Genomic DNA, 27,199 nt, shown 5'->3' on the forward strand with positions numbered 1-27,199 from the left:
AGATTATCCAATGATTTTCTGAGGTTCTCTTACTTAGGCTCCTAAAGATGTCCTACTGGCTCTTGTATGGGCCAAACTAGATTCCCAATCTGATATTCCTTTTTCCAACCCTGATTTAACCCGTTACCAACAGTTGCCAAACACTTTCTGTAATATAAAAAGCAGTCCTTACGTTCAGGAACCCCACCTGTCCAGCCTGCTGACCGGCTTCTGGGCAGACAAGTTGGACAAACTCTTTCAGGGTCTCCTGCGGGTGATAGCGGATCGCTGGGTGGGAGAAGTAGGGCCCCGGTTGCTGGATGATGGGTGAGGTCGGGAAGTGCAGGGTTGACGGCGTGTGCGGACTCGCTGCAGGGAAAAAAAAGAAAAAGAAGAAGAAGCAGCATGTTATCTATGCTTTACCACAAAATGCTCACAGTTCAGTCAGAGGTCTGAGGATCCGTCTATAAACAAGGCGTCCACCCCAATCACCCTCCAACAAAGCAAAGCTTTCATACCATGCATACGTAGTGTGATGAACAGACACTTCCTGTCACAGATGGGTCATGGCAGGGACAATTCACAGTGCTTTATTGCCTTTTCTGATTAACACATCTATTAGCAACAATATTGTTTTAGGATTAAACGTCAGAGCGTGCATTATGTGCCATAAATTACCGCGCAAGCACAAGTCAGTGAAACTTGGCCAACTATTTAAATAAACTTTTCATGTGCAGAACAAACACAGCAGGGAATACTTAACTAACAAAACTGACGCAGGTTAAACACATACTGAATTAGCCGTCCTACTTACAGCATAAAAGGTGGCCACACACGTTACAATTTTATTTGGTCAATTTTACACCAATTTGATTAAAAAGATTGGTTATACTGAACAATCGAAAGTGTTTTTTTTCAGCTTTCGAACAAGAAATCTGATTACATTTCCCTTTTTTCTTGATTCTGTTTTAGATTGGACACGTTGGAAAATTCAGACCAACTTTACCGAAAATTGTGTGGTGTGTGACGGACTGTCAAATTGCATTCAACCAGAATGACTTGTATATAACAGATCATTACATACAATCTTTGTTGTTTGTATAAACTAAAAAAAAGATGGAATTTATGAAACAACGGAAAGAGCGCGTTCTAGTATGTAGTGTGAAAATAATATATAAAGAATTGTGTTTTTTTTAATTGTCATAACATATAACTGTATTGTGCTTGATTTATTTATGTGATTGATAAACAGAAATCATTGAAGGCTCTTTCACACCAGAGCCCGTTTTCTGCGGTGTACCGTAAAGTCGAAAGTTTGCGTTAGCCAAGGTAAAATGAAAGTCCGTAGACTTTCATTCTACCTTGCACACCCGACGCTGCGTTTAGGTGCGTTGTGGTTCCACGCACCCGGGAGCTTTTAATCGTCGGGAGTCGCCGTTTTCCCGTTGGGTGAATTAATAGCTACCGCCGCTAATGGATTTCTGAGCGTTTTTCTGTGCAGAAAAAATGTGCATGGCAGAGCCATCAGAATTCGCATACCGCATACTGCTATGCGATTCGCATACAATGTATTTAATAGGAAATTCGCATGTGGTTTTGGTATGCGAATTTTCATGCGAATCCGCATAGAAAATGGAAAAAGCACACAGGCACTGCCATGGTTAAATCCGCATACATAGTCATCCATGCGAATTCGCATGAAAATTTGCATACAACCGCATGCAAATTTTTCCCACGTCAATTCCCACCGCACAAGTGGAAACGAGCCCTTAGAGTTTGTAGCAAAAAGGTAATTGCAGTTGTAAGTAGCAATGTGTTGTTCAGTAGTAATTGTTATGTTAAACCGCAAATGATGATCGCATGAGATATTGATAGATGTACAGAGATGGAATCTGGCGATAAGTGTTACATTGGAAAATTTAGTTCTATGAAAATACAAAATGATCAAAACGTAATTATTGAATGAAAGGTTTCCTTGCAGGAGGGTTTTCTAACCAACTTTTCCAACCATTACGGTGGTTTTCCTGGAATTGCGCCAATCTCAAACACACGTGTGTGTTAAATCAAACAATTTCTTCAAAACATCTGATCAATTGAAAACAAATTATTAATTTGGATTGGTCGAATTAAATAAAAAAAAAAGAAAAAAGAAAAGAAAAAAACTAACATACGTGGCCACCTTTAGTGAAAAATAAGTACAAATAGCTATACCATATAGTCATACACTCTCTCCATGGGTAGATAAAAAGATATTATAGCAAATGGTTTGCAGTGGGTACAGCACATACTGTAGAGGGGGGCTGGCAGTGTATATAAGCTGGACATGTTTGATGGGATACAAAATGGGAGTGAGAGGGATGGGTGAGTGGGATGGGTGAGTGGGATGGGGTAGGGACACACAGTGGAAGTTATGATGTACATGACAAGGCGTGGAAAAACAACAACACATGAATGAAAGTGGGGTGACGGGATGGGCTGCTGTGACTATAGTGTAGACACAATTAATAAACAAGCAGGTACAAAAACACAGACTTTGGTATACATAAAAATACAGACATTGACACATAATACCAGAGCAGGGACAAGGTCCTCCAGCACCCAAGGCTGAGACACCAAAGTGTGCCTCTGCATCCCTCCTACCCCAGTTGTCACACTGATTGCTATTAGACTAAGAGGCGCCCCAGGGCCCCCCCCCCCCCCTCCCGAAATCTCTAGTTATCTGGCTTGCAGACACAGCCATGTATCCCCTTTTCTTATTTCTCTCTGCTTCAAACACAATAGGGGGATGATAGCTGAGTGAGTTGCGCACCCCCTCCTACACTGCGCCCTGAGACTGGAGCCTCTTGCCTCGGCCCTGCATAATACAGAGTTGACAGACAACATAACTGTTACAGTGACAAATATATCACAATTAGCAAAAAACAAACAAAAGATTCTGACCAGTTAACCAGTAAAAATGCATGGCACTTGAATGACAAAACCGCTATTTCACTATATTTTCAGCCACCTTCACTCTGGGCTGCAAACACTTCAAGTTCACTCATTACACCTATCCCTTCTGTCTCCCCCCTCTAGACGCACAAGTTAAGGGTTAATAGTAAAAAATGCTCCAAACTACCTTATTTTGTAAGAATCAGAGGCAGTCATGTCACCAACACTGCTTCGTGCCAACACCCCCCCCCCATCCCCCCCTACACACAGTCTGAATGTGGAGAAGCTTCCCCGTCTTCTGGGAGAAAAGGTGTGGCCAAGCTGTCAGCCATTACCAGAGTGGAGGGCATAACCGGCATGCCAAACAACAATTTCTGCCAGGTTCCATAGTGGGGTGCAGTGCATAGTTAAGCACTATGTATGGAAGGCAGACTATTGCATCCTGCCCATCTTTAGGGAACAATAAACATCAGCTGGCACAGTTTTCTCACAAATGAAGATATCTACAGGCATTTGTAACTATTAAGACCTAATTTACGTGACTAGAGTAAAGGGGAGGAGGGGTTATGGTTATAATTGTAATAAGGTGGACAAGGACTTTAATTAATCCAGGACAGATCTGAAGATTCCTTATATTCCCCAATGATTTCCAGTCTGGAAATGCCTCAGTCAATCAGGTCCTCTGTCTCGCCTTTGAATTTATTTGTCTTCCAGACTGACCCTATCACAGAGTTAATTGGTGGAACCACCAATTCCACTGATGTGAGATGCTTTCAGGCCTTGTATAAAACCCGTGTTTATTGGAATTATGAAGAGTGGCTCTTTAATAGGAGGAAGCTGGCTTCTCTCCAAGCCTTACAAGCAACTTTGCACCACCATGGCTAATGCGAGAGTTCACAATGAAGGAAGAAAAAAAAGCTAAACAGCCATTTTTCTCCCTCATGAAAGCTGTTAGTCAGTCGGGAGCTCTAACCCTACCTGCTGGGAATTCTTTAATGGTCTCCATTAGTTAGGAACCCTCGTAGATTAAATCCTTGATACGGACAAGATGCCTCCTCTGTGTCACATGACTCAACACTGACACAATCGGAGGAAAGGGTATAATTATAAGAGAGTCATTAGCGCAGTGGTCTAATTAATCCAGCCAACGCCTGTCAACGAGTCCCTCTTTGCGGATACTTCAACCATCTCTCAGAATAAACGAATGACAGATCACAGATTTGTGCTGTGTCGGCACTACTGCCGATGCTTGTGAAATTTCTACTAATTATTCATGGGCTGCTTACAAATTTTCAGAAGTCTGGGGATGGGATTTGGGTCCCAGATTTTTTTTACTTTAAAAAATTTCAGAAACAAAGATATTTTTGGGGAGGATTGTGGTGTCTAGTTTCCAGGTGCCATTATAAGCAGGTGTGAGACACACATACAAATTTTTAGGTGCTGCGCTAATGCCAATGAAATTCCTGTGACTCCAAAGACTTACGCCGCATTGCCATGAAAGTAATATCGTAACGCGCTGCAGACTTTGCGTCGGCTTGGTGGTGTTTGGGAATCTTCCCGCGCCATGGACTTCAGACCTACCACATACCCTTGTTTTTTTGATTTTGAAACATTTTTCTTGAATTGTCAACAACAAAAAACAACTGACAGTGCAAAAGTACATCGCATCGAATGAACAGTTACATATAGGGCAATCAAGTATATAAAGTATTGAATAGATTGTATAGCAATACAGGCCAATAATGGCGACTACCCAGAAACAGTGAAAACAGCACGATATGGGAAATTACTGCAACAGGCTAGACATTTCACGCCAACAAGGGGGCATTACTATACACAAAGAAATACTCCTAAAGAGATACTGGGCATTATGTCCAGATTATCAATGGCGGATTCCGTAATCTGTATCCAAGAGGCCAAGACTTTTGAAAATTTTGACCCAGCTCCTCTTAATTCATACAAGGGAAGAGCCAAATTAACCAATCACTTCCAGAGAACAAAAGGAGGCTCTGACGTACCCTTGTTGATGTCCCTCGCTGGCCACAGCTGACACTCTCGGAGTGGATCATTGGGCATGTGAGATACGCTTCGATCTTGTACAGGAATTTCTTTTGTAATTTGCAAACTGAATTAAAGGTATTGCACCATAGAAGCGCTCTTCTTACTCCCTCTTTTGGCAAGGAATGGGCAGACATCTTTTCTGAGTGACGAAGAGAAGCACTTACCCATAACTTGTTTGACTTTGCCATTCACAAAGGACTGCAGAGATGGTGCTTGGATTATCCCAGCCGCTAGGTATAGCCTCAGAATAGCAATAAATACATGTTTTGTTGCTTGAATAAAATGTACAGGGAACGAGTTAACACAACTTTGTGTAGTAGAAATATTAAATTAACTCAACGGGAATCCCCAGCATCTACCTGTGCGCAAATTGTTACTGCAATGAAGCTTTCGCTTCCAAAGCAAACACTCCGTAATTACTGAACATTTATGCAATGATGTTCGGTGGCCTTTACAACACACTCCCATCAGGGGGCGACACAGTTAATTTTCAAACCCCCTATGCTAAGCTGAAGTGGGGCAGAGAAAGCTCCTCTTTCAATAATTTGAAGCATCTATTCACATTCGCTCCTGGTCGGCTGTAATTACACGCTTTCCGATTTTTAAATAATATGTCGTTTTAACAGACTGTTTTTTTTCCACTTATGTCTACGATAACAATTAGCGGAGCGGACCAAAGACAATTAATAGAAATTAAACTGTTAGATTATTTCGGTCTGCATGGAAAGGTTTCTGGATATAGATCTCCTGCCGGCCGATTGTACGGAATAGCATTCTGTACAAAATAGGAAAAAGACCTGCAATGATCAGACTTATATTCCAGGAAGGTTAACAAAGGTTACAATACAGCCTATTATGTATGGTGCATGGTAGACAATAGAGGTATTAGCCAACACATATTCCTATTAATGAGCATCGGGACTCCAGATAATTACATAGAGGTGACGGGAGTCGTTTATTTTGTAAAAGTGGAAGATGAATGCCACAAGGCATGCTGGGTGAAATATTGTACGCAATAACGCTAGGTGTCACCAGACACCAACATGTATTATAAGGAACACTGGGATAATAAAGGATTTCTCCTGCCTAAACTAAAAAGCAAACCATTTAAAGTCAATGGAAACCTGTAAAAAATAAAAATAAAAAAAGATACTTATCTAAGGAGAAGAAAGGCTCTGGGTTCTATAGAGCCTTTCCGTTCCTCTCATGGTCCCCTCGTTGCAGCACTGGCTCCCCAGTTTAATCACCGGCTGGAAGAGGTTTTGTAAGTTTTTGGGAGCTGAGCGACAAGCAACTCCATACTCCGCCTGCGTGAGGGTGCAAGAGCGCATGCTCGTGCAGGCACAGTACGGAGCCGCCCGTCTTCTGGAGCACTCGGGCTCCCGAAGACTTCTGAATACCTTCTGCAGAGGCAGAGAGCAGCTACCGGGAGGGTCACAGTGCTGGAACGAGGGATCCGTGAGAGGAGCAGGAAGGCTCTATAGGACCCAGAGCCTTCCCACTCAGGTATCTAATCGATTTTTTTTTACAGGTTCCCGATGACTTTAAAGTGGACCCAAATTAAAAAAGATTTCAGAAATAAAATCTATTTTCTAAATTATAATAATAAATAGCCGCCTTTTTTCAGCTGCATGATGACAAATATAACATATTTTACATTTATTGGAGGAACCCCTCCCTTCCTTTCAAATTGCCGGGATTTTTCCGGCAAACTGGTGGAGTAGATGGTGTCCGGCAATGGAGGAATTGCTAATGGCTGCCCCCAGTATAACCCTAGCTATGAAAAGAGAAGGGTGAAAAGCATGCACTGAAATGATCATAGGTTTGAAGGAGTGTTTATTTATCTTTGTATGTGTCAGAGTGGTGCAACTAAATATTTTTAATTAAAAAAAGGTTTGGTTTGGGTCCACTTTAAAGAGGAAAGGGAACAGAGTTATGCGAACTAATCTTACAAACCCACCCAAATGCACATGTAGGAGCTTCCAGATTCATCAAATTAAATACAATTCATACTAGCGTTGATTCTACTATACCCATACGTCAACTTTTCTGGATGTCATTTATTATTAGTTCAGTTTTATTTGGCTTGCTTCCCATCTCATTTAAAGTAGAATTCCAGTTGGTCATAACACTGAATAAAAACTGGTTTCCCAACTCTTTATTGCCCATAAAGTTATCCTGCTTGATTTTTTCCTAAAGTAATGTCATCTGTGTAAAAATCTGGAGGGCTGGGAACTGCCAGTCCGATGGATATGTTCTATAAAATTCATTAAGAAAGGCCTTACTAAAAGTCACTGAATCCAGGAGGAAAAAAAAACAAAAAACAAAAACCCCTTTAAAGAGAACCCGAGGTGGGTTTGAAGAATATTATCTGCATACAGAGGCTGGATCTGCCTATACAGCCCAGCCTCTGTTGCTATCCCAACCCCCCCTAAGGTCCCCCTGCACTCTGCAATCCCTCATAAATCACAGCCACGCTGCTGACAAACAGCTAGTGAGAGCTGGCTGTGTTTATCTCTATAGTGTCAGTCTGCTGCTCTCCCTGCCTCCTGCAGAACTCCAGTCCCCGCCTGCATCCCTTCCCTCCCTGCTGATTGGAGGGAAGGGACGGGGGCAGGGACTGGAGCTATGCAGGAGGCGGTTGAGCAGCTGAGACTGACACTACAGATGTAAACACAGCCTCACAGCACGGCTGTGATTTATGAGGGATTGCAGAGTGCAGGGGGACCTCAGTGGGGTTTGGGATAGCAACAGAGGCTGGGCTGTATAGGCAGATCCAGCCTCTGTATGCAGATAACATTCTTTAAACACACCTCGGGTTCTCTTTAAGCTAGGTTTAACTATAGCTCCACCTTATCGAAACAGGGAAAATGTACTGGCTGGTGTTTCTAAGTCATTATATTGATCTTCACTGCATAAAGGCCAAACATAGACCAACGGTGAGTGAATTGCATGGAAAGTCAGGGGTGGTACCTACAGCATAGGACTTTCTTCTTGTTACCTGCGAAAGTGCTCAAAACTCCGCCAACACTTACAGTGGGCACTGCTTATTGACCTGAGGAAGTGGGTGTAGTCACATGAAACGCCTTGTCATACTGTAAACAAACTACATTTTCCCAAGATTGTGTCAGTTAAGTCACCTTTCAGGTTTTTCTTTTTTTTATCACACCTAGGAGCCTCTTCCTTTGTCTTTGCCTTAATATTTGGTGATACACATGCAAAGGTGTGGAATCATGCAGGAACATGCACAATATCCTATCCATCTCTCTGTGTGGCAGATATTTTTTTGAATGGTAAATGGGTTTAAATAGGATTAGGCCTTCGATATTAACTACTTCAAGATCCCAGCTACTCATATCTACGCCCCTGTAAACTTTACTTGTGGATCAGGGGTGTAGATATATGTTTTTGTTTACTTACCGCCGCCATTCACGATCCCACGCACTCCCATTCACCTTCGCTGCAATCCCGCTGTTCCACGAAGGGGAATGGGCAACCGCTGTTCCCAAAGCCGATCACAGTACCTTGTGATGAATGAAAGCCGGCGCAAGCGAGACACCAGCATTCATTCACAGGAGTAAAAGTAGACAGATACAGAACACTTCCGTGTACTGTTCACAGTACACAAGATTTACATGTGTTGACATCCTGTGGCCAAAAAGTAAAAATACACCCACATACAATATTACATATAAAAATAAATGCATTTTTATGAGAGAAAAACTGCCTACAGCCGCTTAATCTGCTACCTATTATGAAAGGAGGTGCTACTTAAAGGGATACTGTAGGGGGGTCGGGGGAAAATGAGTTGAAGTTACCTGGGGCTTCTAATGGTCCCCCGCAGACATCCTGTACCCGCGCAGCCACTCACCGATGCTCCGGCCCCGCCTCCAGTTCACTTCTGGAATTTCTGACTTTAAAGTCAGAAAACCACTGCGCCTGCATTGCCGTGTCCTCACTCCCGCTGATGTCACCAGGAGTGTATTGCACAAGTCCAGTATGGTCTTTGGTCTGCGCAGTATGCTCCTGGTGCCATCAGTGGGAGCGAGGACACGGCAATGCAGGCGCAGTGGTTTTCTGACTTTAAAGTCAGAAATTCCAGAAGTGAACTGGAGGCGTGGCCGGAGCATCGGTGAGTGGCTGCGCGGGCACAGGATGTCTGCGGGGGACCATTAGAAGCCCCAGGTAACTTCAACTCATTTTCCCCCGACCCCCCTACAGTATCCCTTTAACAATGGGAGCCCCTCTGGCTGCCTATACTACACTTGCAGTGCAGTTCAGCAGGGGTTTGGGGGTGCTCGGAGTCTGGGATGCCAGAGCACAGTTGTCTATAGGCTGCTGTGATGTAAATCTGGGCCTGGCTAAAAGTATTAGAGGCCGAGAATCAACAGGATGGCCAGGCAACTAGTATTGCTTATAAGAAAATAAATATGGCAGCCTCCATATCACTCTCGCTTCAGTTGTTCTTTAAGACTTCCAGTGGCGTACATTTGAAAAGGGCACCTGGAAAAAAAAGAGCGCCTGTATAGACGGAAAAAGCTGGCTACAAAGGGCACCTTGTGTAGCCCATATGCCAAATTTGGCTACAAAGGGTGCCTGGTGTAGCCCATATGCCAAATTTGGCTACAAAGGGTGCCTGGTGTAGCCCATATGCCAAATTTGGCTACAAAGGGTGCCTGGTGTAGCCCATATGCCAAATTTGGCTACAAAGGGTGCCTGGTGTAGCCCATATGCCAAATTCGGCTACAAAGGGTGCCTCGTGTAGCCGAAAAGCTAGTTTTAGTTTATAAAAAGGATGCTGTTATAAGCAACATTTGTTGGACTATAAAAGGGCTCTGGATATACCCGAGTAAAGTAATTACTATAACCTAATTTCTCCCTCCTCTCACACAGAACCCTCCCCTGATGGTGCCTAACCCTAATGCTGGGCATACACGGCTCGATTTTGCGCCCGATCGTTTTCCGCACCAGATTCTCTTATCTTCTGCTCGTTTTTCTTATCTTTTTCTATTGTCTTCCATGCAGAATCGAGCGGCAAAACGATCGGGCCGGAGATCGGATATGTCGGAAATTATCTATCGAGCCATCTAAATGGCTCAGAATCGAGCCGTGCATTTCCCTAATGGTGCCTAACCCCTGCACCCCCCCCCCTGCTTGTGATGCCTAATCCTAACCCCCCCCCCCCCCTGCACCGCCCGATTCAAAAATCACAGCTACAAAAGGCCGCCCTTTTGTAGCAGAATCAAAAAACCTTGTAGCCGAATCAAAAATATGGGCTACAAATGGGCACCCTTTTGTAGCTGAATTGAAAATATGGGCTACAAAGAGGCGCCCTTTTGTAGCAGAATTGAAAACCTTGTAGCCACAAAAAACAAAAAAAAAAAACCTCAGGCACCCTAGTTCATATTTGCAAAAACAACATTGAAGTCCATGGAAGTGCCCTTTTAACACAGATGGCTCAGGCACCCATTTCAACTAATTCCTTCCAGTGTCCCTCGATGCTCCCATTTTGGAAAATGGTCAGTCCTGACCTGAAAATGTAAATTAATCTTGCAAACTCCCCTGTAATAACAATGGCTACAGAGTCCCTCCTCATCTGGAAAAAGAAGATGTGGCAAGACATTGGCAGAAATGCTACCAATCATAACAATAACAATAATATTTATATAGCGCTTTTCTCCCTGGGGACTCAAAGCGCTGTGACCCTGCATTATGCAGTCTCAAAGGCTAGGGAAAAGAGGTGAATGCTTCCCAGAGCCGAGACAAGGTGTGGAGCAGGTAAAAGGAGAGGCTGCCATCTTGAGCGCGCTCAGTATATCCCCCACATGTCCTAATGTAAAAATGTATTGAAAAAACATTGGGTCACTAGGATAGTTGCAGAGCTGTCGCTGTGGTGTTCGATGTGATAAGTGTTCTAGATTGCTGAGAGGAGGCTCAGTGTCCAGTGTAGCCTTTAAGGCGAGGTGAGTATTCTGTATTGTCACCTAGGAGTTATTTTTTCCCCTGCCTGGAGATCAGCTTTAACTTGGCTGAGTACCTGCTTGCCTCAGCACTTTGGGGACAAATTCTGCATTATTGGTCATTTTGTTCCTTAGCCTTTCCCTCGCCTCCAGAATGGTTCACGTTTCGCCTCATTTACAGACAGCGCTGGAAAACTTAATATATGTACATTTTGAAAAGACCAGAGATGTGCTTTACAAAGTTACTTATCAAGGTGACATTCTCCAGAAAAAATTGATGAAAAGAAGAAAGACTAATGATGCCTTTCCTGCCTCGTAATGAAAACCGCGACGTGAAGTTTAATTATTCTGCGATATAAAAGAAAGAAGTTCCTGGTCCAGAGTGAAGGAACAAAGGGAAGCTTGTGAGGAAGGTCCGTTGTGTGTGGCGCTCGGGGCGCTCTGTCACACCTATCACGCGGCACGGCGGGTTCGTCACCGGCAGGACACACGGCAGACTTAAACAAGTTTCAGGAGTTTTACTGGCTCATAAATAGGGGGAATCTGGCAGCTGACACAAAGCATACATCCAGCAGACAGCGGCTCCGGAGATAACACCCACGAGATGTTACAGCTCAACTCCCCTTCCTTTAGATAATAGATAGAACACATCATTACTACACAATCCATGTCGCAATTAAATGTAACAAAAAAAAAATGGATTTTCATTTGAGTCTGCAGCCAAATTATAAGAATGCATAAGTAACGTAAAAACATAAAAAACTAAACAAAAATCAATCCATGCTATTTTCCAGCCAATGGGCCTTGCAGAATTCTCATTAGTGCAACGCCTGATCAGTTGGGCGAAGGGCGAGATGAGGGACAGCTCATCATGCCGTTCGTTGCTGATTTACTGGGAGGTGTTACATACTATCTCCCTCTAAGTCGTAGCAACTCGGAGGTACACGTAATTTGAGGGTTCTGACAATCACCGAAACCTCAAATTACCCTTACGCGGACTATAGAATTGCAGATATAGCTGCGCCGTCATCTGGCGCTCCGCACCTCTTTGCCTGCGCCTAGATAACCTGCTTGACTGCTCCACGCCAATTAGCGTGGGCGAGTCGGCTGCCCCAGGACCTCCTAATGCCGATAGGCGTGCAGTCCTGGGGGGGGAGTTTGCAGGGGATCACGGCTCCGTCATCAGTTTCCCAACGCCGATGGCCGCTAGGAGACTGTTAGACGGCAGTTTCCGCCGTCTATTTACTAACAGCGCTGTACTGGGGACAGCCATGTGACACGGCTGTCCCCCTGGGAGACCGGAGAGCGGTCGGCTCTCATAGGCTGAAGCCTATGACAGTCGATCGCCATTATTGGCTGGCTGGGGAGGGAGGGTGTTTGGGAAAAAAAAATTAAATAAATAAAGACATTTATTTATAAAATGATACAATAAATATTTATAAAAGAAAAAACGAAACATCCTGGCAGGGATCCGACCCCACCAACAGAAAGCACTGTTGGTGGGGAGAGAAGGGGTGGGGGAATTAGTTCTGCAGCCCTGCAGCGAGGCCTTAAAACTGCGGTGGCCTATTTACAGAAATATGGCCTGGTCTTTAGGGGGGTTTAACACTGCCGTCCTCAAGTGGTTAAAAAGCAGGAAATTAAATCAGACGTCCCCTGCACTGTTTTTTGTTTTACTACAGTAAGTAGTGTTGTGGTTGAGATTTGAGTAAAACTGAAATGTAGCCAGAGAGTATATAGATTGTAAGCCTCTGGCAGGGCCCTCCTCCCTAGTGTTTCCAGCTTGATTATCTCACTGTCTGTCACCACTCTTGCAGACTAGAGCAGTCTCTGCTTTGACCAATGACACTGAACTGCTGTTATCAAAGACATTTGCATGATCTTGTTTTGTTGTGAGCTCCTTGTATGTTAACCATTTTATCTATTGTGCAGCGCTGCATAATATGTTGGCGCTTTATAAATACAATAATAATAATATTATAAAGGCATGCCAGGGTCGAAAAAAAGAGTGCACAGTCCGCAGGTTGATTTGGGTGCAGCCATAGCACACGTTGTTATTGGCTATGTTGACGCCAGGGCAGTAAATTGGGTGCAGAGTGGCCAATATCGGTAAGGCTATCCAGAGCCAGAGAGGCGCTACTAGTTGGGCACCTGATGAGCATAGCACTCTTCTCTTCTAAACTGATGTAGTTGGTGAGTGCCGCTTCGCAGCTCATTCACTGCCTCAGTCCGGCGTCCATTTTTCCAGGCTCTTTTTTTACATGTATACTGCCAGGGATGCCAATTTATCTCACACACCACAAGGCTGGTCAAGGTTTTCCACAGAAACTGAAGTGTTCATTAGGGATGATCAAGTAGATGCAAATATTTCTGAGTTTATGCACATTTATATGCAAATATATGTGAATTGAAAATGGACCAATCAAGTCCCACCCAGGTTTAAACTGATTGGTCCATTTTAAAGCTGCATATATTTAAATAAAATGTACATACATTTGCATGAACTCAAATATTTGCATATCATTGATCTTCCCTACTGCCGCACAGAAACTCACGCAGAATGGAAACTTGCAATTCTGCTCATCACTACCTGGATAAGCGATACGTGAGCTAAAGTTCAGATTTTACTCAATCTAAATAGTAATGCTAGCAGTAATGTCTATACGGAACATTACACTTTGTATCAGGGCTGTGGAGTCGGAGTCGGGGCAATTTTGGGTGCCTGGAGTCGGAAAAAAATGCACCGACTCCGAATTAAATTACACTGATTAAAATAGAAAATATGATACAATTTTCTATTTCTCAGATAATAGTCATCATAAATAATTTACATATACAGTGATAGCTGTGCTTAGTCCACAAAAATGAAATAAACCAATCAAAATGAGTTACTTGTGCTGCTTGAATAAAGCAGTCCCCGTATTTTTAAAGTCAGATATACACATCTGATTGTGACTGTATGTATGATGTGTACACAGGAATCTCTTATATATACGAAATAACATCTATGCTGTAAGTATAAAGCCTGATGTGTAGCCGTGTCACTAATAGAGATGGTCAATGAGATGTAAATAATAATGTCGTTGATTCTGATTTATGCAAATGTACGCACTATCTTTGCTCATGAAATAAAATAATTTGATATGTTGTTAAGATGTGGTTTGGTGACTACGAATGAAATGGTACCCGAGAAGGATGAAAAGAAAAGTTTTATACATACCTGGGGCTTCCTCCAGCCCCCTTCAGGCTAATCAGTCCCTCGCTGTCCACCTCCACCACCTGGATCTTCTGCTATGAGTCCTGGTAATTCAGCCAGTCAGCGCTGTCCGGCTGCATGCCGCTCCCACAGCTAGGAGCGCTCTGCACCTACGCAACGGTGCTGCGCAGGTGTAGTACGCTCCCAGCGGCGGAGTGTGTGCATGCGCACTACACCAGACTGGCTGAATTACCAGGACTCATAGCAGAAGATCCAGATGGCGGAGGAGGACAGCGAGGGACTGATTAGCCTGAAGGAAGCTGGAGGAAGCCCCAGGTATGTATATAACTTTCATTTCATCTGTCTCAGGTTTACTTTGTTACACAGTAGAACTAGACTACATATGCACTCCCCACAGAGCTGCAGGGAATCCACTGAGAATGCTGTGCACATTGAACACAGAGGTGTTGTCTATCACCCATAAACCTGGTTCAGATTGTGCATGAAGAATGTGTAATAGAGGAAGAATCCCCTTATTCCCTACAGAGTACCTGCACATCACTCTTACATGTACCCACAGTTACATTGCCTAGGGCCTGATCCATGTTCAGATGAGTAGTAGAGGAAGAATCTCCTCATTCCCCTGCAGAGTACCTGCACATCATTCTTACATGTACCCACACTTACATTGCCTAGGGCCTGATAGATGTTCTTTGTTCCGGTCTGTACCTTTCACAAGTACTCTTACCAAGGACTAGTTTTAGTCTAAAGGGAATAAATATAGTAGTCTACATATCCTTCTCACTTCAGTTGTCTTTTAAAATTCCTAAGCGTTGGCAGTTAAGAGACGAATTTCATGTTACATACATTCAATGAACAAGATTGTAATATGCAAATTATCGGAGTCTGAGTCGAGGAGACGGTGGAATCCTAAACCGAGGAGTCGGAGGATTTTTGTACCAACTCCACAACCCTGATTTGTATCTAAAGGGATGCCAGAGATTCAAAAAAACTTTAATACTGCCTCATGGCTGATTATAGCCTTTTACCACTTTCTGTCCAGAACTCACTATGATGGCTTTATTATTATTATTATGTAGCATTTATATAGCACTGACATTTTCCGCAGCACTTTACACAGTACATAGTTATGTCACTGACTGTCCTCAGAGGAGGTCACAATCTAATCCCTACCATAGTAATCTGTCCATTACAGTCTCTAGGGCTAATGTGTAGGGGGAAGCTAATTAATGTATATGTATGTTTTGGGGATATGGGAGGAAACCAGAGTGCCTAGAGGAAACCCACACAGACACGGAGAGAACATACAAACTCTGTGCAGATAGCGCCCTGGCTGGGATTCTAACCCCGCGCTATAAGGCAAGAGTGCTATCCACTACACCACCATGGCTTGGGTTACCTTAAGGCCTCTTTCCCACCAGGACGTTGCGTTTTAGGAGACGTTATGGTCGCATAACGTGCCCCTAACGCAACGCCTTGTGATGTTGGAGGTGAACGCCAGAGTGAGCTGCGTTTTGCGGTTCGTGATGCGTACTTTGTGACGCATGCGGCATCACGCGGTCCCGCCAGCCAATCGCCGCTCCAGGAAGTAGACACTGCACGTCACACAGTGCAGTGAATATTAATTAGCCATGTGCCTGGCCGCTCTACCCTCCTCCCCCAACATTACTGAGCATGTGCAAACAGTCTAACGCGGCTTAGCCACCTATAACGTACTGCATGCAGTACTTTCAATTGACGTGCAGCGTTACAATGTAACACAACGTGGGCACTGTGAACAGCCCATTGATTTTTCATTACTGTGCGGTGGGCTGCCTTACAGGCTGCTCTAACGTGCGCCTGTAACGTCCCACTGTGAAAGCAGCCTAAAGGTATCCATGGACATGAACTGGCATTAATTAGAGGCATCATACAAACACTTGACACAGTTTCAAATTGGCTCATAATGTGTTTCAGCTTTGCCTGCGATGCGGCAGCCTTGCTCTAAATAAGGATTGCCGCTTCTTGAGGCGATCCTGGGATGCAGCTGCGGTATATGACATCATCACTGACAGTAACATATGTCCCTAATGAACCTGCACAAGATGCGTCATGTGACATCATCACCTTCTAAACCTAAGTTGTATTTTATGGGACTGATATCACCGCTCTCTTCAGGTAGGGGTAATAATTCAATAGGGTAAAAAGCATTTGCAAACATGACTAATTTTAATACACAATAATTAATTACAAGCCTCTTAATACAATTATTTTTAGTTGAGCTTTGATAGAGTACGGAAAGGTTACAAATTCCACCTGTGTCTGATGAAAGAGTGTGTGTGTCTCTCTCATTATCTTTGTGGGCCGCTGCCTACAAATCGGTTCCATTCCGGGAGATTGTTTTGTAAGTTAAATTTGTTTGTAAGTGGAGGCCTGTGTTAAACATGGTGAAAAGTGGATGAGCAGCTGGAACTTTAAACAAGGATTGAACTTCATTCCGATCAGTAGCCAATACCCCCTTTCCATTGAGAAATCTTTACATTTCCTCAAACAGATCATCAGGGGGGACTGTATGGCTGATAATGAGGTGAAACCCCTCCCACTGTGTGATGTCAGGACCATGGTCCTGACAGTTCCTGTTTGTTAACCTTGTTGTACTGTGGGAAATTAGGGCTGTTTCAAACAATACAGTTACAATACTGTAACATTTAACAACTATGTGTAATAAAAACAAACAGAATTGTATCCTGTACATAAAGACAACTTTGTATGTCTGAAACATTGTAACAAGTCGTTTGTAAGTGGGAAACTACCTGTGCTTTGTGCGTGTGTGTGTATATATATATATATATATATATATATTTTTTTATTTATTTATTTGTTTTACACACACACACACACACACACACACACACACACACACACACACACACACACACACACACACACACACACACACACACACACACACACACGTAGTTATCCACTTACAAATGACTTGAGTTTCAAATTACAGTGTTTCAGAGATGCAAAGTTGTCTTCATGTACAAAATATATGGTATCCAGGGGCTTAACTAGAAATCACTGCCCCCCCCCCCACAAATCTTTAGATGGGCCCCCCTCCCCCCCTCACTTTCTGCACAGGTAAACTGAGAACCAATGTTATTCAATTGGCTAGTGCACACTTGAATGTGTTTTCCCCACGCAGATAAAAACAGACAGCAGTGAAGCACTGTGTGCATTTTCTCTATCAATTACATTAGCTTCTGTGATAAAATCTGCATATTTTCACACATACAGATACACATGGTGTGCAGAAACACATACAGAAAACTGACAGACGAGTGTGCTCCCTGCCTCAGCTTATTACACTCACTCTGTCCTCTGATAGAGCAGAACTGGCTCTGCAGACTCCTCCAGCATCACTAAAGTACTCAGCACATGAGGATGGGTAGAGAGGTTAGGGGCTGGGCACTATACACAAGAGCCTGCTGCACACTGAATAGGGACGGTTTACAAATCTTTGTATGATTCCTTATCAGTGGCTGAGCAGATGCAGTCATTAGAACAATTGTGTAGAGAGCAAAAAACATTTTCTCTCTGTGCCCTTAGTTGTCAGTCTCTCAGGACAGGGAAAAGAGACTTCTCCCCCTGCGGGGCCCCTGTGGCTTCTGGACCCCCATGCAGGTGCATCCCTTGCAGGGTCTATTGTTATGCCCCTGATGGTATAGTTTTTGTTCGGTCTTATTTTTGCTGTTACATGTAACAGTGCTGTATAAACTGGTGTAAGTAGTTTATATATAAAACTCAGACTGCTCCAAAAAGCGTGCAGACAGGAGACTTGTATGAAGTGAGGCTGAACACAATGCAAGAGCTGGTGTCATTTACACTATCCACACTCCGCTTTTTCCAAGAAAGGAAAACAGAGTTATCTGAAAGACTGACACATAGATCCTTGCACCGCAGCGCAGATAACCAGAGAGGCACCACTTGGGTACAGCAGCTGCAGCACTGACAGACACTTTAACCCTGTCTCCCACCCTGCAATATACACAGCACAGAGGATCTCGCAACAACTCCAGGGCAAGATTATAGAGTGGCTGCACTTTTTAGGTTTAGAAATCTACAAGTTACTTTTTTTTTTAAATCATCTCTATATAAGAAATATATTTTAATTTACTTATTTACTTTTTTTTCCCCAAGGAGGCGTAGGTGTGACCATGACAATAGCTAGCAAAGCAAATTCTCTAATGCTAGGTACACACCATTCAATTTTCCATCAGATCGCCAGTCGAACCAATAACTTTCGACATAACGGGATCAATAAATTTCAACATGATAATGGGATCAATTTTCAGATCACTACTGCACAAAATGTATCCAGTTGTCAATCGAGAGCAGATCGGACATGTCGAAAATTACAGTAGAATCTCGCTATAGTAAACTCTGATATAGTTAACCTCTGGATATAGTAAACTCAGTCCTCAGGTCCCAGAAAATGAGTCTGTATACAAAGTATGATCAATTCTGATATAGTAAACTTCTGATATAGTAAACTACTTTTCCTGGTCCCTTGGAGTTTACTTTAAAGGGATTCTACTGTATAGGTTCGACCTATCGATCTGACGGGAAATTGTATGGTGTGTAACTAGCATAAAGAGGTGCCTGTTAGGAACTGTGTACTGCCTGCTCCTGCCTGCTGGTGTCAGTATTGGCATGGAATGCCTGGTACTTTCATTGTGTCACCAGCAGAGGGCTCGATGGACTTTTAAACAGACCTGCAGTTCTACAATTCAACAGCAGGTGGCTGTTCACTCACAAAGACTTGCAGTTCCTGATCTGGCCTGCAGGTGGTTCAGTTGTTTATTCCAATTATTCACCACCAGCTGTATCCTGTGATCACTTTCATATGAACTATTTAAGCCGTGCCTCTTCCCCCTAATGATTGCTAGAACTTTGAGCTCCTAGGTCTGAGTTTCTGGACATCCTGGTTCCTGGTCCTTTGCCCTGTTTTCTGTATATGCTTTCCCGTTGCCGAACCCGGTTTATTCTGTCTGAGACCTTGCTTTTGCCTAATCCCTAGTACCGTGCTTTTCTGATAACCTGTTGCTGACCTTGCTGTCCTGCTGACTCCGATATTCTGCCTGGTCCCTTTTGTACTGCGATTGTGTATATATTTGCTGTATATATTTAGTTAGTTAGACAGTCAGGGTGTTGTATATATTTGTCACGGCTTCCTGGGTTGTTTGTTTATATTGTGTGCTGAGCAAAGGTTTGCATGATATTTGCATTCACGTTTGTATGTATGCCTGCATTTGCAAAAGAACATTATATTTGCACCATATTTCTTGGTTCAGTGTCTGTATACTGCAAACTGTGGTCAAAACCCTGTTCCTCCGTTCAGGCCTGTGACAGTGCCCATCAATGATACAATCTACAATACAACACATCTATGTAGTAGAAGGGTAAATCGAGTGAATCAACTTTGAATGGATACTTTAGGTAGTCCCTCATATTAAACAGAAGCCGTAAGACTGTACAATAAAAGAATGCATCATTAATGGCCACCTTAGGACAAAAGGAAAGAACATAGGCCTGGTTTGGGAGTGGGAAAGGGAGCAGCCATTTGACCCTGCTTGCTGTAAGACACGTGGCCGATGCTCAAATATCAAGGAGATGGTGCTGGAAACAAACTACTGGGGATGGAGTGGTACCACCAGGGCTGTGAAGCCAGTACACAAATCATCTGACTCAGACTCCTCAGTTTATGCGACCACCAACTCAGACTCGAGGAACCCCAAAAAATGCTCTGACTGCTCGACTCCACAACCCTGGGAACCATCACTAAGGACCTGACCAAACAATCTTACGTTACCATCAATTACACATTTAAAGAAGAACTTCACAAATGGTCGGTTGGGTTGGGCACCTATTAGGAGTAATTCCCTATACACACACTTTAATGTTGCCCTCAATGATCATTCTCGTGAGGAGAGGGAGGACAACAGGGCCATGCACTAGCGAGCAGCGTCAAGGTAAAGACAAATAAATGCAGTCAATTGTTGATGGTTGTTTACTGACTCGCCATGGCGGATCTCTACACCACATCAGTTGTACAAACAAGACTGTGTTGAACAACGGTCTCAGCTGAAGATGATTTAGCATATGTGTAAAACGTAGCATTTCAAATTAACACAAAAATCGACCAAGTCAAATTTTAATAGCAACCAGGATACTCAATGAATATAAACAGTGTCAGGAAAGAGTGGCAGACAGGTTAACTGTATGCTGGGTCAAATGTGCTTGAAACTGCAGCACAACTTGCTATCTTTCATCTTTGGTTTCAACTGCTGATGAGATCAGTTAGTGAAAAGTAGGAACAACAAGAGATTCCAAGATTCTCTGCATCACATTACGAACCATGTGGCAACTTGAGGAGATGGGACTAAGGGACTTCACATGGGTGGTCACAATCCTAGGCCAGTTTATAGGAAGAAATGCAAAGCCAGTAGGACACAAGAAGAGAGTCTGGAATAGTGTAGCATATTAGATTTTAGGAGATTACTGTAGGATCGGCACTAAATGCTACACTGGCCTTCTGGGGGGTCCTTAGCAATAACTAGCTGTGCCTCCTGTTTTGAGACGTCAATTGTGTGGCAAAAGTGAAAAGATACCGGGCACCAGCTAGGTTGCAAATGCTAATTTATTTCATCCCACCCATAGACAGACACCAAAACTTAGGCAGTAGGTCTAACAGCCGTTTCGCAAGCCGGCAATGCTTGCTTCCTCAGAGACTTCTCTGAGGAAGCAAGCATTGCCAGCTTGCGAAACGGCTGTTAGACCTACTGCCTAAGTTTTGGAGTCTGTCTATGGATGGGATGAAATAAATTAGCATTTGCAACCTAGCTGGTGCCCGGTATCTTTTCACTTTTGCCACAAGATTTTAGGAGATATGGAAGATTTTAAGAGAAATGTAAGATTACAGTCTACTCACTAATTTTAGGTTGACCATATAGGCAACCACTCATAAAAGAAAAACTGTTTGGTAAAAATAGATTCCCATAGAGCATAGAAATACTTTCAGGGCATGCCAAAAATATTTTCTAGAAAGAAGTGCAACTAACGGATTAAGCAATTAAAAAAATGTGATTAAAAAACAGTTGCGGAATAAGACAAGCAACTTGAATTGTCACAAAAATGATGCCTCTATATTCTGCCCCATCTGCCCTTTTGGGTTAAAATATGTTTTTCAATTAAAAATAAAAAACTTGAGTGCCAGAAACAGCCTAAGAACACCCCCAGGTGTCTTTTTAATTGTTAGGTTTCATATTTTGGGCTTCTTCTTTTAGAAAAACATCCAAGGCCAGGGCTGGCACCTTAACTTCACAGGTCAAGTCACAACCAAAGTCACAGTAAGGCCCGGTTCACATTAGCGGTTGCCAACGGAACCGGCCGTACGGTTCCGTGGTCCGTTCCGCTGGGCGGACGAAAAAATGCTGCAGGACCCAATAGGAACAGCATATAGGAACCAATGAAAATGGATGTTTTACAGCACACTGGCTGTAAAACGGACCGTTTTCACCGGATCCAGCTGGCCTGATGCGTATGTCCGGTTCCGTAAAAAAAGGCTAATGTGAACCGGGCCTTAGTGATTATGATTCAAGGATCTGGACACAATCAAGTCCATGGCTGGCATCCAAAGTTCTCAGGCCAAGTCACAATCCAAGGGACAGTAATGATTCATGACTGATGGGGCTAAAACATGGAAGCTCTCTAGTGGCTAGCACTCCTGTTACTTGGCTAGGTCAGATGCAAATCTGAATGAGTTTTCCTCAAGCACCTTTTAGTACTAGTTCACTTGCCAGGTGCTGAAAAGGGATTTTGTTGTCCAAATAAGAAAATAATGCTAAAAGTTGTTTCTTGAATCACGACCAACAAAGCACACCTCGTCTTAGTGAGCAATGGAGGCTCTTGAATTATGATCTGAAATACTAACTTGGAGTAGGCATAGAAGAACGGATGTTCGGACTTTCATGCATGTTAATTCCAGGGGGCCAACTAATATAAGGAGTCTTTAGATGTAGAAGGAAGTAGAACAGTCAGGAAAGTTGCATTTTTTAGGAGATCAATATGGCAGCCTCTATAGATGCATACTGAAAGGTGTACATCTTTCACAGCTAATTAGGTGCCTTACTCAGTTCAAATGAGGTAGGAGAATAATCGTCAATAGTTATGTTTATATATTGGCAGCAGAACCACTTTCCTCCAGGATCCAACGGTACATTCGTCACAAAGTTTGGCTGGTTTAACGTCTGCCACTCAAGCTCTCCAGGATCTCGCTTTTCTTTCCAGTTATTTCCAATCAAGAGCAGTTTTTATATTTCTCATTTCAAATTTGTAGCAGATTCTCCGATATTTTTCTAAGACCTTCATTTGCCAACTTTCACCATCTGTAAAATTTTTGACTTCATAAACACCAAAACATATTGGTAGCAAATCTGCTTGGATTTGCCAAATTTTGATATATTGGTCCCTCACTGAGATCACAGCAGAACCACAAGTAGGACCAGAAATTCCAGGAGGCGCCAGAGTTCTCTTTCTGCACAGTCTCGTGTTCCATTCACCGCGCTCATTTCTGCTAATCAGTCGCTCGGGTCCGAGGTGTAAACAATGAGCTAATTTCCTTTGCCTAACGAGACATCTGCTCGAAATCTTTACTCAAGGCAAACGTAGCGATGTCAGTGCAGAAATATGCCTCTATATAAGGGTGAAACGTGTTATTCTTGTTACATGCCGGGCCACTGAAACAGCATTTCGTCCTCAGACGCCATTCGTTTTACAGACTTCCAACTGGAACGCAGAATTAGCAAAAATAAACATATGTAAAAATATGTTATCCTAGGGCGACATACATGCACTCAGGGGCCAATGAAGGATAAAAGGGAAATGACATCACTTGTTTCTTTAAAATCTCCATGGTATGAAAGCGCTGTAAAGGCACACAAGGCACATAAGTAAGAGGCTATAGGGAGGATTTGAGTCCTGATCACCATAATTCTGCATCTACTGGAGCAAATTAAATCAGGAAGACTAAAAGTGAACAGAACTTTTTCAACTCATGAAATACATAGCTGGCAGCTGAGCAGGGACCGACTACTGAAAAGGCCACAAAGGCTTGGGTCTTGGGTGGCTGCTGCCCAACAGGGTGGTTGGATCTGGAAGAGGAGTAGCTGCATATGGAAAAGTAAGCTGCAAATTACATAGAGAGGCTACAAATGGGGAAGGGGGAATGTCAACCCATAGAAGAGACTTGCTGTTGTCCAAGGAGCTGTACATGAAAGAGAGGGCGGGGGGGGGGGGGGGGGGGGGGGCAGTCCTTGGATGTTACACATGGTAGAGGAGGGCTACACATGCAATGGAGGGGACATGGCTGCAGATGAAGGTGGATCTTATACAAAGGTAGTCTGTAGGTGGTACAATAATAAGTCTAGTCTTGGTCATGACCAGGTATCATCCTCCCAACTCAAGTATTTCCACCTTACACTCTGAAACCTTGGGGTTCTGGTTGTGTACTGGATGAGCTGGGATGTATCTAACTAACATCACAAGAACAACAGCAAAGTCCATAGACTTAGAAACATAACTACTTTCCACAACATACTATGCAGGTTGCAACTGGCATCTATTTTATGGTGTGGTTTCTGGCTGGTTGCCATGGCCAGCATTAGCATGTTCTAGTTTTTGTTTACTGCGGAAAAATTCCCCCCTCCCTTATCCTTTACAGATATGCATAAAATCCTCATATATTTTTAATGTATGGAGGAACAGGGCAACTAAATATAGTATGTACCATGTGTTCTAAGAAGACATAATGAATATTAATAAAAATGTGTTCAAAAGTTCAGTAAAACTTTCAAATAGAGGAACTCCGGTTTTGATAAAAAATACCGATAGAACAAGAAGGAAGGTCACATGCACAAAAGCAGTCTTTGCTGAAATAAAAGACAACAGCAGCTCATTGGTAAGATTTTAAACATGTGACCAGCGACAAGAGCAGCATTTGTTGCCACCTGACTGAATCTCTGGTTTGGTAAAACATTACATAAAGTTTTTTGTACCAAAGAAAATGCATTTGCAAAACACAAATGAAATAAAACTACTGCAATGATGCTCCTTGATAAGGGCCGTTATTGTTTGATGATCTTAAAGTGGACCTGAACTCTTGCACAGGACAGAAGGAAAACAGATAATTTATACCTGTATGTATTTATAGAGTTTAAACTGTCTAATTCCCTCCTCCTCTGTGACTGATCACAAATGTAATTTGCTCTCTCAGCTGTTTCAGCTGACTGCCTCGGCAGAGCAGCTAATTTCTAAACACAGGCTGTTAACCCTATGTCTGCGTCCATGAAAGCAGGAAGTAGACACTGCAGATTTATTGTAGGATTTGTATCAGGTGTTACAAATAAATGTTTTTTATTTAAAGGTTATTATGCTGTTGCTCATCTTTTAGAGCAGAGAGGAAGTTTTAAGTTCAGTTCTGCTTTAATAGGAAGGGGCAGAGTTTTTAGCATATCTGTTTTATTTACTTATTGTATTTAACACAAAAAAATGTAAATGGTTTTAGAATATTTTACCAGGAGCATTAATATTGCACTGCTGACCTGAAGTCTTGCAACACAGACTAAAAAAACAACACACAGGGCAGTGTCCAGGCACAGGCTATCTAGGCAGAGGTCTGGGGTGCCCACTACTGTACAGGAAGCAATAATGCAACCTCCATATAAACCGTACCCAGCTTCTTAGCTCTGCCATGGCGTAGCTTTCAGTCTCCTGTCACCACTGCAATCAGCTGTCCAATAAGAGCTGAGCTCCGTGCTCTGGAGAGAAGCCAATCACAGTGATTACAGTCTAAATCTGGTCCTCATGGGGCCAGAGCCTTCGCACCCCAAAGAGGTCTATGAAATGTTTTTGAGGCAGTCTGCAGTGCACAGCACAGGAAATTCCAGCTTTTGCAGTACCCCTGTGGTGTCATACAGCTTCCCAGTGTCCCCTGCACTGTAATCCTTGGTGAATGCTGCTGCACGTTCCAGCAGTGGGTTGTATCCCACATGTTCTCCCCTCTTCCAGACTATAGAATATGTGAGTGCGATGATGTATTTCAGCATTCTAGTGTTCCTTGTAGTGTAATCCTTGTTCAATGCCATAGTAGTTCCCACAGTGGGGGTGAATCCTGCAGGTTCTTCACCCTTCTCATGTCTATAGAATATTTGTATGTTGGGGGGTGTGACACAGATTGTATACATATGAATTGGCCGCCGAGAGACTTGGGCGCAGGATACAGACTGCATTGCTTATCCTGCTGCTGCACAAGTCCCGGCGGCGTTAATTACTATTCCCCCTCTAGGTCCACGTGGCTAGTGAAAAATAATTTAATTTGGCTTCCAGCTATTGCTGGAAGGCGAATTACAGTGTTTTAGAAGCAACTTTAGCTCCGTCTTCAGATGGCACCGAAGTTACTGACTGTGCGCCGCTATAGCTGTAATTCCTATTACGGCCTATGGTGGCGCCAGCTGCGCCCAAATCTCCTGCACTCTAATCACAGTGCTCGGGAGGGGGTGACACAGATTGCCTTGCATGTCCCTCCATTTGCTGAGATATGGTTATCCCCTATTGCTCTTCATGAAGGCATCTTTGTGTTAGAAAAGCAGACAGCGGTACCACAAGATGTTTCTTGAAGTTGTTAGTCAGACCAATAAGTCAGCCTCCAAACACGTTCGTTTGTGATATTTCATTTACCAGTTTTAGTGCTGAACGTTTTTAGCAAAACAAAAATAAAATATAATTTTACATCACCTTTACCATGGAAAAATACATAAGGAGTTCATCCAAAGAGAAAAGCACCCCCAAATACTAGCTCTACAGATCAATATTTCTGTGCAGACACAGGCCACATTCAAGATCTGTTTACTAAGTTGTAACATTTACTAAAAATATGACCACGATGTTGGAGTCCTCTTAGTGCACTAATCTCAGCGTTCCCCTACAGAGCACAACAATCATGCAATCACCTCTACAGAAGCCCTTGTAGCTATGGTTCCCCCCCCCCCCTCCTTGGAACTGGTAAAGTAGAAGGAAAAGCTCATTATCCTACTATAAGGCGTTGATCATTATCCAGTTACTTTAGTTGCAGCTCTGCTAACTATTTTTCCAAGTATGGCCAACCATGATTTCTCTTAACATAAGAGACCCCTTATTGATATAAAAAATTGCTTCAAAATTTGAAATAGGAACTGAAAGAAAGTTGTTGGGGGGGGGGGGGGTGTTGAACAAATCAAAACATTGCAAATCAAGAATTAAAAATAAAATAAAAGTGAGGTTTGAGCCACAGTCTGCAGGTCATCTTTACTACTGTCAGACATGAAAACAACAAACAGCACCAACTGCCATTATCAATAACACACCCACTAACAATGTGGTAGGCTAAAAGTTTTTTTTTTATACATATATAACCACAGATGGAGATACTGCTTGTTTGGTGGTTGGAGCAGCCATTATTTACCACAATGCAACGAGGTTCACAGACAGGAAACTGTCAGGGCCATGGCTCTGACATCACTCTGTGGGAGGGGTTTCATGACAGCCACACAGACTCCTGATCTATTCAATAACAGATTTCTTGTGGTAAAGGGGGCATCGGCTACTGACTGCAGTTCAACCTTGGGTTAAAGTTCCTCTTTAAGGTAAGCTAAATGCCTAGTCTGAAATTATTTTTTTTTTTCTTCTTTAAATTCTACTTTTAAGAGCTGGAGTTCAAGGACACACATACACACCCTTGCAACAATATTTTCTAACAATCTACCACTAACTTTGACAGCTTAGATACAGCAAAACCATGCAATTAAAGTTCCAGACGCCTGTGGTCTGCTTTCTATCACACCAGCTGTTCTTACATTATGTACATGTTGTACAGTCTGGAATTTACACAGTCCATTCTCGATCCAATACTTAGAATACGATGAATTATTACAAATGTTCTTTATATGCAATGATATTTCAATAAATGTTCAGA

The 27,199-nt window shown here is 43.0% G+C and overlaps 1 protein-coding gene across 15 annotated transcripts in view; it reads right to left on the bottom strand.

Moving 5' to 3' along the window:
* The window catches only part of NFIA (nuclear factor I A), a 678,234-nt gene that overhangs the window by 54,992 nt on the left and 596,043 nt on the right, over nt 1-27,199 (bottom strand). For 13 of the 15 annotated variants that reach the window (XM_068239372.1, XM_068239376.1, XM_068239384.1 and 10 more), the window contains one exon: nt 173-348. In XM_068239372.1, coding sequence (XP_068095473.1) covers nt 173-348 — 176 coding nt within the window. The remainder of the gene's footprint in view (nt 1-172; nt 349-27,199) is intronic. The other 2 variants (XM_068239383.1, XM_068239371.1) reach the window with 1 other exon arrangement.

Source organism: Hyperolius riggenbachi, chromosome 6 (assembly GCF_040937935.1).
Source record: "Hyperolius riggenbachi isolate aHypRig1 chromosome 6, aHypRig1.pri, whole genome shotgun sequence".
NCBI lineage: Eukaryota > Metazoa > Chordata > Amphibia > Anura > Hyperoliidae > Hyperolius > Hyperolius riggenbachi.